Source organism: Alligator sinensis, unplaced genomic scaffold (assembly GCF_000455745.1).
Source record: "Alligator sinensis unplaced genomic scaffold, ASM45574v1 scaffold308_1, whole genome shotgun sequence".
NCBI classification, from domain to species: Eukaryota; Metazoa; Chordata; order Crocodylia; family Alligatoridae; genus Alligator; species Alligator sinensis.
In genome coordinates this window covers 1,302,928-1,318,608 of record NW_005842041.1, presented here as the reverse complement: position 1 = coordinate 1,318,608, position 15,681 = coordinate 1,302,928, and the positions used below count along the sequence as shown (strand labels likewise).

Below are 15,681 nucleotides of genomic sequence, written 5' to 3'. Positions count from 1 at the left end.
AGCCACACATGCCACTCATTTTAAGGGATGATAATGCATTAAATGAGCCAAAGTTTGTGGCTCATTTGTATTTCACCATAAACTGACCATATGAAGGACCTGTTAGCTGGACATTGGGCTGCGGAAGCCCAATGCCAGGCTACCCATACACTGGGACCTGTCAACACCCCATATGGCTGGGACCCGTCAGCTGGGCAGTTCAATTGACAAGTCCTAGTGTACAAGAAGCCCAGCACTGGGCTCCAGTCCAAATGACCAGCATTCCATGTACAGGCAGCTATAAAACCTCGTACTGGGCAGCATATATGGTTTTATAGTTCCCAGTGCACAAGGAGCCTGGCTGCCATGGCCCAATGCCAGGCTCCCCACGGCAGTCAGCTGATTGACTTAATCTTGCTGCTTCAAACGGAGACCAGGCTCCCCCTGCACCAGCAAGTAAGGTGTGATTGGGATCTAATCCCCAACTGTAAAAATCGGGCATCCTGACATGTACATATAACATGGCAGGACACACAATTGTTGGGATCAAGGATTAGAGCCCATCACATCTTAAAGTGAACATCTTTCAGGGGCCTAAGGATAGTGAAGAACTAAAACAAGTTTCACTGGGGGGTGGGGGTGGAATACTTGTAACTGGAGGCTTATAAACTGGTGTGGACAAAATGCGGCCTGTGGGCCAGATGCGGCCCGCCAGGCCATTCTGTCTGGCCCACGGGGCCCTTGAGAAATTTAGAAAATTAATATTTATTTGCCCCTGGCTGCCTGTCATGCGGCCCTCGATGGCTTGCCAAAACTCAGTAAGCAGCCCTTCACTTGAAATAATTGCCCACCCCTGCTTTAAAACAAGGTAGAATATTCATTGTCTAGCTATATTTGATCTCATCTGAAAATAGGAGGATAGATTCTTGAGGTTTGTTCCAGTTATAGATTTCTAGGTGTATGATTTCTCAATTTAACGTTAACCTTATTTTTTGTATATGGATTATCAAGTTCAGTTAAAGCAGAAACACACCAGAGAGCTAAAAAATCAAAACTCCTCTCATGCAGAACAGTGGCATTCAACCTTTTGGCCCCCTGAGCCAGATGAGCGGTGCAGGGCCTGTCTATGGGCCAGATCAAGCCCATTCCCTTCCACCCCGCTGTGTGCTGGGATTGGGCTCCAAGGGCCTAGTGCCACCCCCTCCCAACCCTCCACACCAGGTTTGGGCCATGGGGCCTGGTGCTGCCCAGCCCTGCATGCTGGATTCAGGCACTAACTCCAGTGTGCAGGGCCCAGTGTTCTCCGTGGGTCTGGAGACTTGGCAGCAGGGTAAAGGTGCCACTAACACTGGTTACCCACTTCCACATTTCTGGACCTGTGGGCAACTTTGCAACCCGGATACATGGGAACACAGGCTGAATCTGGCCTGCGAGCTGGAGATTGAGCACCCCGATGCAGAGCCATACAGAATAGCAGATAGCTGTAGTAAGTTGTCCACGTTCATGTACTCCACTCAGTATAATGAAAACAAAACACATTTTACCAGTAGGTTTCACAGCTCTTTCTTCACAGCTGAAGAATTCTGAAATTCAAGATTGTTGGGCTCTATTCTAGGTTCAAGAGAAGTGTAGTCTAACGATCAGAATTCTTTTTGCTCTCCTCTCCATGCCATCATCTTTCACAGAAAACTCAACCTGGCCTTAGGCAAGTCCCTTAACCCTTGAGCCCATTTTCTAGACTCTCAGATTCTCAGGTATCCAAGCACTATGGCAACCCCTACAGGGAGCTAGAATAGCAATTGCAGGTAAATCCTTGTAGAGGGGACTCAGGCCAAATGGCTGCACTGGAATGGTCTTGCTCTCTCGCTCTTAAATCTCACCCGACATTACTTGATGTAGTTGAAAAGAGATCTAAGTAGGTAGTACCGGCTTAGAGAGAATATGCCAAGGTTATCGTGGGTTGATGTCAAAGTCTTCTGTGTGGCTCCTCCTCCCCTACACCCTACCCCTTTCCACTCAGGGTTCCCATTGATACTGGGTACACACTTTTGGCCAGCCTGAGTGACTGTCTTCCAGCTCAGGCACAGGTGGAAGCAGCTGGGTTGTCTGAAGTTGGTGCATTTGGCTGTGATTGCTGAAGTTTGCTGCAAGTTCTGGAATCACCTGGACTTGGCCCATGTAAAGAAGCAAATAAACTAAATACCAACTCAAATGACCATGCCCTAGGCCCTTCTCTGGCCCTATGGATGCTTCAGTCACCTCTCATAAGGCAATCTCAGTCTGGCAAGGGTGGCCCTGTACTTGCTAAATCTGTACAGGCTTGCCTGTCCCAGGCAAACCCCTGGAATAATGTGGGACCAGAGTCATCACAAACCCTGGCCTAGCCTCTAGAGATACCTGGCTTCTCCCAGCAGCATAGTCCTCTGGCATCAGTCTGGAGAGCTCAGATGTGCACAGTCCCGGGTTCCTGGTCCCCTGCCTCTGTGGGGCAAACATGATGAAAGCCCTGATCTGACTGTGCGTTCCCCATGTCCTATCATTGGTGCATGCTTTCTTAGGGGTTTCCAGGCCAGTGTGAGCCAATCTGGCCTTTTGTTCACCCCCAAGTGCCTGGCTGCTGCCAGCAAGTGTTAGGAGCCCCTGAGGGGCTCATTATCCTTTGCAGCTGCCGCCTCTGGGCTCCAGGCAGTGCTCTGTGCGCCAGCAGCCTGTTCTCTCTCGGCTGCAGCCCAAGCCCACGTGAGGCTGGGGTTCCGATCCCCGCCCCAACATGGGTGCGGAGCTTGGAGAATACCTACTGCATGCCTGTTCAAAATCCCCGTTTCCCTGTGAGCCCAGCTGGGGATCTGCCAACCACAGACCATGCCAGCAGCCACTGTCCCGGTAAGTATGGGGCTCAGCTGGGCTCCTGCTACAATCCTGCTTAGCTCAATGACTTGTGGACTACAGCACACTCAGCAAATATAGACTCTTTGAAGATTCTGATTAACAAACAAGTTCCTAGTTAGCAAATATGAAATGCCACTTTAATAGGTTCATACTCGTGAAAAACCTACCCAAATTTAGGCAAGGACAGTGAAAGGGAAACCTCAAACATTAAGGCAATCTTTCTACCAATTCTGAAATCCTTGAATACAAGGTTCTAGGAGAGCTTTTGAACAAAAACAGTTAAAAAATTCTAGAGGGGCAAAACAATGTTTTCCCCCTGTAACTTTGTTTTAATAAATAGCAGAACCATTTCTCTTGAAACATTCCTACAAACTTGCACAACATGCATACACATATGCCCTATGGCAGTGGTTCTCAATCTTTTCAGAATTGGAGGCACTCCCTGATCAACTCAAAGCACCTCTTGGAAAATGCTAGCTCTTAGTTTTCACTCTTTTTTTGAATACAGAAAAATACTAGAGAAATTCTTCTCTTGTAAAGAACTCAAAAAGACCACCACAGGTCAGAATGTTTTTAATATTACAAACTCCTGTTTGAAAACCCTGGGTTTACCTTGTGAATTGTTTGCACATCTAACAGTGCTGACACTGCACGATACCCCTGAAAGAATCTCAAGGCAGGCCAGGGTGCTATGGCACCTCACTGTCCTATGGTATGCACTGAAATTTTGGACCACTGAAAACAGTAAGTTATAATGGAAAATGTTGGGCAATTTCAATATTAGAATTGCAAGTTGTAATACACACAAACCTAGCTTTTCAGAATTTGACAATACAAACTCAAACTCAATTTTAGTACAATTCAAGTTTTAAAACTTGTGAGAAATGGATGGCTTTACAGAACTGTTTATTTAATTATTCTATATAGCCTAAAAAATGGAATTATTATTTTTTTTTTTACCAAAGAGGATATGATTTTAAAAATATATCCTACAGGCCTCAGCTAGCACTTTATTAAACTTTTACACTTATCAGCAAGTTTATAAAGCTGTTTCTGAGATGAAAGGTTTTTAATGTACAATGCACAGCATAAATAAACCTCTTCTAAAGTTTACAACCAGCTGCGTCTGAATTGTCTGTTCTCAGCAGTGCTCCAAAAACTCATACTTGCATCACAGGAACATTCAGGCGGATTTTAAAGGCTGCTATCTCTCATATAACATTGACTAGCAGTGGATTTAAGAAAATTATGCTCTCCAGTTCATTGATAGCAAGATCATTTTACTCCATTAATGAGCTATTTTTTTAATAATTTCCATTCTTGGAAAGTGGAATTATGGGACAGAATGTATAAGACAATGTAACTAGTAACATAAGAGTTGTCAATACTGGGTCAGGTCCAAAAGAAGCTGGCATCAGATATTGCAAAAGAAGGAACAAGAACCCTGCAGAAAGCAGATGTAAAATAATCTGCCTCCCAGGAGATTGCCTCCTAATCCTTTACAGATAGACACCGATTTAAATCCTCAAGTGTGACATTTAATATACCTTCCAAAATTCAAACCTTTTTTGTGAATTTTATTAAATTCTTGGCCTCAGACATTCAACCACTTCCTGGAGAAAATCATTTCGCTTCTCTGTGTGAAGAAGTTATTTTTATTAGTTTTGAATTTGCCACTCTTTCTAGTTTCATTGACTGGTTCCTGCTCTTAGGTTGTGAGAAAGGAAAATACAAGTTCCTGATGCACCTTTTCTATATCATTATTTTATATAATTTTCATAGTTTCATAGATGCTAGGGTCGGAAGGGACTTATTAGATCGAGTCCGACCCCCTTTTATCATTTTGACTCTTCAGAGGTAAACATTCTCATTTAATTTCTTCCAAGACCTACTCAATCTTACTGCCTCTCTCAGATCCCCTTGTAATTCTAAATGAGACAGAAGTTAGGAAGACAAAAAGTTATACACCCATCACATGACGCAACAGAAAAAATACCAATATTCCAAAGGCTAATAATACTATGTCCCAATTTATGCTTCCTCCTTTGTAGATAAATTTGTGGAATGAGAAAGAGGCTGCAGTACTGCTGGCAGAGGACATCTCTTCTGCAAGAACACAGAGAAGGGCTGATTTTTAATGTTGCTTTTTTGCTCTTACAACTTGCACTTAGGATGCATACACTGAATTTAGAATTCATCCCACTACAACAGGGGTAGGCAAAATTTTTTGGCCAGCGTGCCAAAAAACGCCACAATGCCTACCTTGTAAGGTGCCAGAAAAACAAAATGATAGCAGGGGGTACATGGCAGGATGCCCTGCTTGTGCCTCTTGCCCCCCACCCACAGCCCCTGCCCCTTGCCCCCTGCTGCACTGCCCCACTGTCCGCTCTGACGTGCAGTGCAATCACTGCCAGCATGGAGCTGATGCTGGAGCTGTGGAACCCGGCGCAGCTTTTTGCAGCCTACCTGCTGTTTGCTGCAGCTGCCCAGAGCCCAGGCTGGCTACAAACAGCTGCGCCAGGCTCCGGAGCCCAGTCATCAGCTCCGTGCTGGGAGCAGGGGAGAGATCGGGGTTGTGCTGCCTCAGCCCACACCCCCACTGCCTTCTCTGAGGTGCGCCTGCACACACTGGATCAGAGCTGATGCCTGGGCTCCGGAGCACAGCGCAGCTGTTTGCAGCCAGCCCCAACTCTGGGTAGCTGCTGCAGACTAGGAGCCCAGGCTGCTCCCAGCAGCCAGCTGGGATGCTGCAAGGCTTGCTGGGAGCAGCCCAGGCTCTGTTGCTGGCAGCAGCTACCCAGAGCTGGTGCTGGCCGTGGAGTGCTGAGCAAAATGGCCTTGCGTGCCCTGCTCGGCATGCGTGCCAGAGGTTGCTGACACATGCACTACAAGAACGTCAGGACGAGTGAAATTAAATAAGCAAAAAAGCCACAAAAAAAATCTAAATTTTGGTCTTGTTCAAGTAATATATCAGATTTAGCTTTATATATAAAATACTGTATAAACAAAGAGGGTAGTAAGTTATTAAACATGACCTAGAATCACCAATGGATTCTCACAGATAGCATACTACTTCTGGTTTGGAAGGCAGCCTTCTCAGAGCAGCACAGTGTGCTTGAGAGCTTAGCACAAAGACACAGTCATAGTTAACAGAATTTACAGTTTTGTGGCAGAAATCTGAAAAATACTGCAGAAGTCACTAGTTTGGGTTTTTAAAGTTGCATAACAACAACAGCAATAACAATGATGATGATGATCAAGAGTCATGTTAAAGGTCAGATTTTCAAAAGCACTCAGCTTTCTTACAGAGGATAAAGTTTTCAGAAGAGTTCAGCTCTACTTAAGACAATGAATGAAGTGGCCCCATTTTCTAAAATACTCAGCATCTGGCTGTTCCCAGTGTTGCAGTAAAAGTTACCACACACAAAGAACTTGGAAAAAACTAGTCCTAAATAAGCCTACTGAAGATATTAACTTTTTTTAAATAAAAAGACATGCTGACTTAACAGAAATGATTTACTTAAGATGACTAGAAAAGTAATAAGTGAGCAATGTGAAACACGGCAGAATAAGTGAGTTTATGATGAAGGCCCCTCTGTAGTCCTGTTTATTCTTGTTCCAAGTATTCTTCAGGAAAATGTAAAGCTTAACAAAGGAGTGTGAAGCTGTAGAAGCTACTTAAACACATTTTACCTTCCTACTTGAACAAAGTAACCAAAAAACAATGTGAGAGTAATCCGTATAAACTAACATGACAGTCACTGTAGAGAAGACTTTTCATAGGGCAATTCTTTAACAGCAGGGCATAAAACTTCCAGCAAGGAGCAGATTGTAAAGAGAATTTCAAATAAATTGAATCAATAGACACGTTAACAAGATTAACATTTTTGAAAATGTAGAGCATCCAAATGCTGACCTTCAGATAAAATCAGACACCCTACTATCCTCAAGTTACTTTAACATAATTCTGTTACTGAACAAAATAAGTCTTTCTATCAAGGTGCTTATACTGACACAAACCACTATCCTATCTGAGCATCTGTGAGCAAGAACAGTGAACATACCCTATCTTCCCTGCTAGTAAGAAGCAAATTTGGGATTTTTTTTAATTACTATTGAATATACCATAACATTTTAAAATATTGGTTCAAGTGGGAGAGTATGGACAAAGATGTATGTTTGTATTTAATTTGAGGGCTGGGAAGTTATCAGTTTTTCCTGTGAAGGTACTGCCTCTTCCACTCATATTTCTCTTCCTGTTGGACAATGAACATGAGCCTGCAGTGCGATGCTGCAGCTAGTAAAGCGACCAAAATGCTGGCTTGCATCCATAGATGCTTCTCAAGCAAATCCCGGGACGTCATTCTCCCCTTGTACTCGGCCTTAGTGAGGCCACAGCTGGAGTACTGCGTCCAGTTTTGGGCTCCACAATTCAAAAAGGATGTGGAGAAGATTGAGAGAGTCCAGAGAAGAGCCACGCGCATGATCAGAGGTCAAGGAAGCAGACCCTACGATGACAGGCTGAGAGCCCTGGGGCTCCTTAGCCTGGAAAAGCGCAGGCTCAGGGGTGATCTGATGGCCACCTATAAGTTTATCAGGGGTGACCACCAGTATCTGGGGGAACGTTTGTTCACCAGAGCACCCCAAGGGATGACGACTAGGTCGAATGGTCATAAACTACTACAAGACCATTTCAGGCTGGACATAAGGAAGAATTTCTTTACTGTCCGAGCCCCCAAGGTCTGGAACAGCCTGCCACCGGAGGTGGTTCAAGCGCCTACATTGAACACCTTCAAGAGCAAACTGGATGCTTATTTTGCTGGGATCCTATGACCCCAGCTGACTTCCTGCCCTTTGGGCAGGGGGCTGGACTTGATGATCTTCCGAGGTCCCTTCCAGCCCTAATGTCTATGAAATCTATGAAACTATTTCATTATTCCTCTCTAGAACAAAATTATTATAGGTCAACTGAGAGTTATCACACAGGTAGTCCTATAAAAAAAAATCTTCCGTGGAACGCTCTGAAAAACAGGATAAAGTATTCAATGGTGAGCCAGCACAGATTGTTGTGGTCTAGGGAAAAATATTATTTCTGGACAGAATGGCTGTTGAGCCTGAACTAGCATTTTCAACGTATGCATCACATAGCAGTGAACAAACTTAGGTCTAGCCTAGAGAATAAGATAAGCCTAGATGCAATCTTTTGGTTAAGCGCAAATGAAAACTGAGTGCTAAATATAAGAGGACCCCAAGGCTGCAGACCAATAAGCTGACAGAAATTATCTTCAATGGATGTAACTATTATGGAAGAGATTTTTGCAAGGCACTGGCATCTCTACATCACCTCAGTCTTTTCCAGATTTCAGCTATAGCCATCTTCTCTTCATCCAGGTATTGCTCTCAGATAGGCATTAATATTATAGTATGCTTTACAGTTACATTAAGATGTACAGCTGGATGTAGTCTATTCAGTGCTGCCATGTTAGCCTCAAGTATCTCACTAGCTCTTTCAGTCACACCTACAGATACTGACTGGGCAAACTGACCACACAATTGCAGGTTCATGGAAGTAAGAATTCTGCAGATATAGGAAGAGATACCAATGATGATTTTGGGCTCATCCTGAGGGAAAATACCCGATTGATTTCAGGTCATTTCTACCTATCCTCAGCTATCTGTTGGAAGTAGAAAAGCAACATTTGGTGGTCAATGGAGAGTAGCAGAATGAATAGACATATTTCTTCTACCAATTTCACAGTTGCTAAGGTGATTTCAGTAAAGTAAGCATTCCCACATCTAGCATCTCAGGTAAAAACAGTAAGCAGACTCGGTCAAAAAATGTAGTCTTTCACAAGGAAGCATGAAGTGTTCACCATATTAAGCTTATGGGCCAACCCATTTAAAGCCACTTTTAAAACATTACTTGTCTGTAAATATGAGCATCAGCATTGGGTTTTTTAATTTAATATAAATGAACATCTTACTTACAAATTAAAACAGGGATTCATTTATATAGCAAGGATGAATAGTTGAATGGGCAAGATCAGATGATTTGCAAGTGGTGGGATTCCTTCTCTCTTTGATAAAGTAGAGATGGGATTTCAAGAAATCTTGTGACATAAATAATGCTCTTCAATGGGCAGACAAACTCACCAATAAAAACCATCCTAGTGTAAAATACTCCTATAAACTCACACAAGAATTAGAAACTGAGAGTTAACCAGACAAATGTCCAAGTCATTGTTAGCAGGGATAAACACCAGGGGTGCCTGTAGACATGCAGAGATGCTGCTCTCATGCGCTGTAATTAGTGCATCGAAGCAGACTTGATTGAATCTGCTGGACCCACGCTCCAGCAGCTTCCATGTCTTGTCTATTCAATGTCCCCGTGCTTCAAAACAGCAGCAGGGGCACTGTGGTAGCCAGAACCAGAGGGGTTACTATCATGAGCAATAAATATATGCTCTTGGAGACATCCAGGCAATTGTTTAGCAGTTAATATTAGCTAATGCAAAGCTTGCAAGTTTGCAACCTGCAAGTGGAATTTGTCTGTCACAATTTAACCAAAGTGTTGAATCTAACTGTTTGCACTGATCATGAGACTGACTAGGCCCCCAAAATAAGTAAGCTACAAGATTAACTGATCTAACAGGTTTTTTTTAAAAGGTCAGCCATAACAAGATCTGACCACCTAATATAATTAACACATTTCAAGGAATAAGAACCCAAGGGGTTGAGCTTGGGCAGAGTAATGCTAATTTCAAACCTCAAAGTAATGTGGTGTAATTTGCTTACTGGGTGAACCCGAGTTCGGGTGGTAACCTTTCATGATAATTTCTAACACCTTTTGATCCTATAGGGTAACAGCTATAGGGCAAGATTGTGAGTGGCTCTAAAGCCAACAGATTAGCATAAGATAAGGTATAAAGGAATGTGCATATCAAGTGACCAGTTTGAAGGACAAGACAGAAGGACCATTGCTGTACCAAGCCTGGACCCCAGACTCCCACTATGAGTGAGGACCAGATCCTGACCAAGGAACCTTCCCGGTGACCCCTCGGACAGCGTTGAGCGGTGACGTTTGACTTCGCTGGAACAACTTGGCACCCACCAGGCATAGAGGGACTGCGAATAAGTTGCCAACCCCATGTGGGAACTCTTTGTCACTCTATCTGCTGTTATTATTCACTATTAGCTCTTTATTACTATACTATCTGTTTGTCACATTAACCCTTCTGTTAACTGTTGTATGTTAAGCTATAAGTAAATTTGCCTTTACTTCACTCCTGACTCGCCTCCTTGATCCCGAACCCAGCAGCCTAATGGCTGATACACTCAATAGCACCTTGCCGGCCAGTGACAGGGCACTTGAACAAAAACTCACTGAATGAGCTTAAAAGCGCCCCCGCCGCTATTTTGAAGTGTGGGATGCTGAATACACAAGACGTTGAGGGTGCTTTAATCATAGTGGCTCTTAGAGCCACAGTAATTAAAGCATCATTCCCCACCCTCCACCCCCAGAGCATGTGTAAAGTCGCTCTAGAAGACCAACACCATCCTTATTTGATCATACACAACATAGGTTTGTCTAATCCAGCCCCGCCACCAATCAGGTTGCACCATTTCTAAACCATTCCAGCCAGGGATTTATCCAGCCTCTCTTGAAAGCCTCCAGTAAAAGAGATTTCATGCGTTTTCTGGGCAATTTGTTTTACTAACTACTGGTCTTTGTTACCAGGATTATACAGGTAAACTTGCAGGTTGGCTAGTGATAAAAGAGGCAAGAGATGGGTCTACAGCCTAATCATTTAGTGTCTACATCTCAAAACATAAAACAGAAACAGTTATCCCAAAGTCTATCTGGCTACCCATGACAGCACAACATAGATTTTTACCTCTACTGGCTTGGGAGACTCAAGCAGTGGAGGAAGGTGGCACTCACAGTCACAGGCCTGGTGCAGGGACGGAGCAGGGCCAAGGATTAGGAGAGAAGGGTAGGTTGCAGCCACAAGCATGCACTTCAAGGGGAGGCCAATGAGGCTGAGACCCAGTGGCAGGATATAAGAGGCTGGAGCCAGGAGTTGGCACAGCGGCAAAACAGCTATCGCAGTTGGCGAGTACATGGGGTGTAGGGGAGGTGAAGCCCCAGGATCAACCGCAACAAACCAGTGAGTATTACCGTCTCCAGGCCAGGGGCAAGAACACCACTGAACGCCTCCTTTCAGTAACAGTTCAATCAGGTCGTGGCAGGTGATTCGGGGGCCTGGCCCAGGGAGCAGGGACATACTTACAGCACCAACTGAGGGTGCCACAATTACTTATACTTGAGAAGTATTAAGTTATATAAAACTTAAATGGTGTGTTTCAGGAGCACAGCGCTCTTATCACAACTTGTCCTTCCGATCAGTTCATAAAGGAATTACAACTGACACATTACTGAGAGCTACAGTACTTTGCCCCTACACCCCAGTATTGGGGTGGGGGTTCGGGATAGGCATCACATTTGTTCCCATTTGTTGATCTATCAAATCAGGAATTCAAACTGGAATCCTACAGCAATTCTACTTCAATTCTCTGACAGGTCTCAGAATAAAATTTGCAGGAACAAACCTGGATAAGACACATAAGAGTGCTTTTCTAAGAGAGTCAACAAAACTTTTACATAGGCCATGTGATTAGTTTGGCTGTGTACACCCATTAAGTCTTTTTGGTAATAGCTTTTCTATTATGAGTTTCTTCCTATGGAATGTAACTGCTGTGAATGGTCCAGAAGTTTCTAGAAGTAGGTGTCAGTTACAGGTGTTACCCACGGCTACACTAGCATCTTTTAAGAGATCTGCAACTAGTTCTGCTGGCCATCTTCCAATCCTAATTTTCTATGATTTTATGATCTTAACAGTAGGTAGTTCCAATGATTAAAAGCCACTGCCAGATTACATTTAGTTCATAATTTAGGGTTTAGAGCACACAGAATCATAGAAAACTAGGGCTGGAAGGGACCTCAGGAGCTCATCTAGTCCAACCCCCTGCTCAAAGCAGGATTATCCCCAAATAGATCATCCCAGCCAAGGCTTTGTCTACCCACGTCTTAAAAGCCTCCAAGGATGGAGAGTCTGCATCTTCTCTGGGTAGCCTGTTCCAGTGCTTAGTAGCCTCTTAGTGAGAAAGTTCTTCCTATTATCCAATCTAAGCTTCCCTTGCTGCAACTTGAGACCATTGCTCCTTGTTCTGTCATCTGCCACCAGTGAGAACAGTCCAGCTCCATCCTCTTTGGAATAATCCTTCATGTAGTTGAAGGCTGTGATTAAATCCCACCCCCCCGCCCCCATCTTCTCTTCTTCAGACTGAAGAAGTCCAGTTCCCTCAGCCTATCCTCATAAGTCATGTGCCCCAGTGTTCTGACCATTTTTGTTGCCCTCCGGCAGACTCCAATTTGTCCACATCCTTTCTGTATGGGGGGCCTATAACTGGACACAATATTCCAGATGTGGCCTCACCAGTGTCAAAAAGAGGGGAAGAATCACTTCCCTCAAACTGATGGCAATGCTTCTACTAATGCAGCCTAATATGCTGTTAGCCTTCTTCACAACAAGGGCACACAAGAGGGTTCAAGCTTTTGTAAGACCCAATACCAATTTAAGTGCAATTAGGAATATTTATAAAAATATTCAAGTGTCAATTAAAAGCCCTTAAATCATTTTCTTTTAGTGTGTGCATTAAAACCCTGCAACACTGTGATAAGGAAAATGTGAATGGGACCAGAAACTGATCAATGGTTTCTTCTCCTCCACCAAAACGCAAAGAAGAGAAAACCTATTCAGAGCACACAATGTATCCATTTTAATCTAAGATGGTGAATAGTAAAGTAGGTAACACATTTGAATTTTCTTTACCTGAAATTTTCTTTTTGATTAACTGGGCTAAAATATATAGCACATAACAGAATTTTGAACTGGCAGGAAATGATACTGGCAAGTTAACTTATTAATAACAGTAATGCTTTACTAATTGTTATTAATAAATACTTGAATTACCAATTCAGTGAGTTAATCACTAGCAATAATTACTACTACTATTACTAAGAATACTAAACGTTACCTGGACCTTTGAGTTTCTAAAATTTTGACAAGTCCATTTATTGACCTGAAATAAAGCAGAAAAAGGAAGTTAGAGGTAAATAGCATTGACTGCCATGATTTAAGAAACTAGTAATGGAAATGGGGATCAAGACCTTCTTAGCAATAATCCCAGCTATGTTATTAACTTGTACTACCTAACAGCAGTCCCAACAGACATTCTGATTGCCTTCCAAGCTTATCAGGAAGGTATAAGAAAAAGTTCACTAGCCATGAAAACAAAGTTGTTACAGACAACAGTATGTGTTCAGGTAAAATTTCTCCCTCAGACATTTTTATTTTTATTGAGAAAATTTTGTTAAAATTGTGAAATGTTTTTCAAGCTTAGAGGATTGTGATGGCATTAGAGGATATTATTTCTCACATACCTAATTTATAACTGGTCCAGTTTATTTGATCATCTCCTTAAGACCAATAATTATTGAGGACCCCATCCATATCATCTTACTACTCTACTTGGCTATAAATAGATCTACCAGTCACTTTTACAGTGTGTGTTTGGATATACTTAATCAGTTATACCAAAAAAATATGAAGTGTGAAAGACTGAAAGGGCTACACAGTTACTAGATAACAGTAGCAAACCTGGCTTATTTCAAATGAAAAAACAAACTTAGCAGGAGTATATGAATAACTGAAACATTTTTGAAAGGGCTCTCTCTCTCATAAGCTAATAATTTGTGTGTCAAGGTAATCATACAATCTCTGATTCTAGTGCCATGCAAAAGCAGCAAGCAGTCAATATTTAAGCAAAAACTGTTGGCTGGTATAACTTATTCATGCTATCAACTCCATACCTGACAGCTGTTCTTATTTTATTCAGTTCTTCTTGTGAAACCAAATCTGTTTTATTGATGATTATAAGATCAGCCAGTGCAACCTGCCTAAACATGAGGACAAAAATAAGAAAAGAAGGTGCAAATGTACAAATTTGTTCTCTACAATGCAAAGTCACCATTCTTCCCATGCCATCAAAATATGAATGAGTAATGTGACCTCAGAAAAGTCTTCATTGAATTAGGAGAGCAAGTAATAAAATCACATCACTTTCTGTAATACACTCTATTGCTGATGAGGTTACAAAGTTCCACTGGTAAAAAAAGAGAGTTTTATCAACTTCATGATTTCATTAGAACAAACACATAAATTATTAAAATATGGGGTTAAGAACAAAGCTTTTTTCATTATGCATCTCACTTTTTATACATTCTGAATGCATTAGTATTTTTCTTAAGGTCACTAGCAGTATGATGAATGTTGTTTGCTCATCAACATTTTAATTGTTATCCAAGCTTGCAAAAAAGGAGGTCAAGATGATATGACATTTACAATATCAGTAGCCTGAATATACCAGTTATACCATGATAACAGCACATTAGAAGCAAAATGCAACATTAGCAAAGTCTTTTAAAGATGGACTGTCCAACTTCTGGATAGTGGAGGACCACACATCACATGGGCTGCAGACCACAGCACCACCCCTGCCAAGCCCCATCTTTGGCATGCAGGCAGTTGCTCCCCTCATCTCCACCCCCATGCACAGCTCAGCTCCTGCATCTCCACTGACCACATACGTAGCCCAGCCCAGCTTCCCCCAGCCGCCAGGCCAGCTACAGGACCCCTCTCTCCCCCGGCCCAGCTTCCCCCAGCCACCAGGCCAGCTACAGGCCCCCTCTCTCCCCCGGCCCATGCATGCACCATTGTGGCAAAGTGGGAACTCCCTGACTAGCCACAGTGCTAGTCTCCCACCTGCCTCTGGGCATGCCACCCGCCTTTCTCGCCTGCCATGCCTTGTTGTTCAAAAATTAAGATTTTAATTAGGCAGGAGACTGCTCTTCGTATGCCCTGTTCTCCCGGACCTATGTATGCAGCTCCAAACACCCTTATACTGCATCCCAAGCCTCACAGATGTTCCTAACAGCTGAACTCTGCTCCGGCCTGAGGCCAGGCTTCTCCGTTTCTGCCCTGTTATGGGCCACATTCATACCGCCTCCCTCTCACTGAGGCCTCTCTCACTCCACTGCCTCTCACAGTCTCTCTCATACAGCCCCTTTGTGGGGCCATTCTCATATTGACCCTCCTTTTCCTGGGGCCACACTCACCCTGCCTTTGCCCAGAGGGTCCTGAGGCTTGTTTCCCTGCACTTCCTGGCCAGCAAGCGTGTGGCCTCTGGGGCCTCTCCCGTGACCCTCATCCGAGTGAGTGCTGAGCGGTTAGCAGAACACTGGAGTGACTCCGCCTCCAGTCCCTCACTGGGTCGCTCACCCAGCTGCTCTGAATTAGGGGCTCCTGACTCGCCCCAATGTTTACCCGCAGCACTTCCTCAGCCACCCCACCCAATCGGCCTCTGGCCCACCTGTGGCCTCAGGTGCCTGAAGGCTTACCTGGACCTAACCTGGCCCCCATGTTAGCAGGGCTTACCCTCGAGCCCCCTACCCACCGGGGCCCACTTCACACCCTTTCCTCGCAGGTCCTCCTGTCAGGACCCCTGTTCGCAGGGCCTCTGCCCCCCTCGGCTTCCACAGGCTGTACCCATACCCCAGCCCCTAACTCTGGCCTCTCATGGGCACTAAGCCAGTCACTCTTATTGGGCTCCTTGCCCCCGCCACATATTTTTTATATATATATATACATACATATACATACATATACATACATACATACATATACATACATA

The 15,681-nt window shown here is 43.7% G+C and overlaps 1 protein-coding gene across 4 annotated transcripts in view; it reads right to left on the bottom strand.

The window, feature by feature from the left end:
* The window catches only part of LOC102388255 (COBW domain-containing protein 1), a 46,828-nt gene that overhangs the window by 11,778 nt on the left and 19,369 nt on the right, over positions 1-15,681 (bottom strand). For all 4 annotated transcript variants that reach the window (XM_025202975.1, XM_025202974.1, XM_006022613.3 and 1 more), the window contains 2 exons: positions 13,802-13,888; positions 12,967-13,011 (listed from right to left, as the gene is read on the bottom strand). In XM_025202975.1, coding sequence (XP_025058760.1) covers positions 12,967-13,011; positions 13,802-13,888 — 132 coding nt within the window. The remainder of the gene's footprint in view (positions 1-12,966; positions 13,012-13,801; positions 13,889-15,681) is intronic.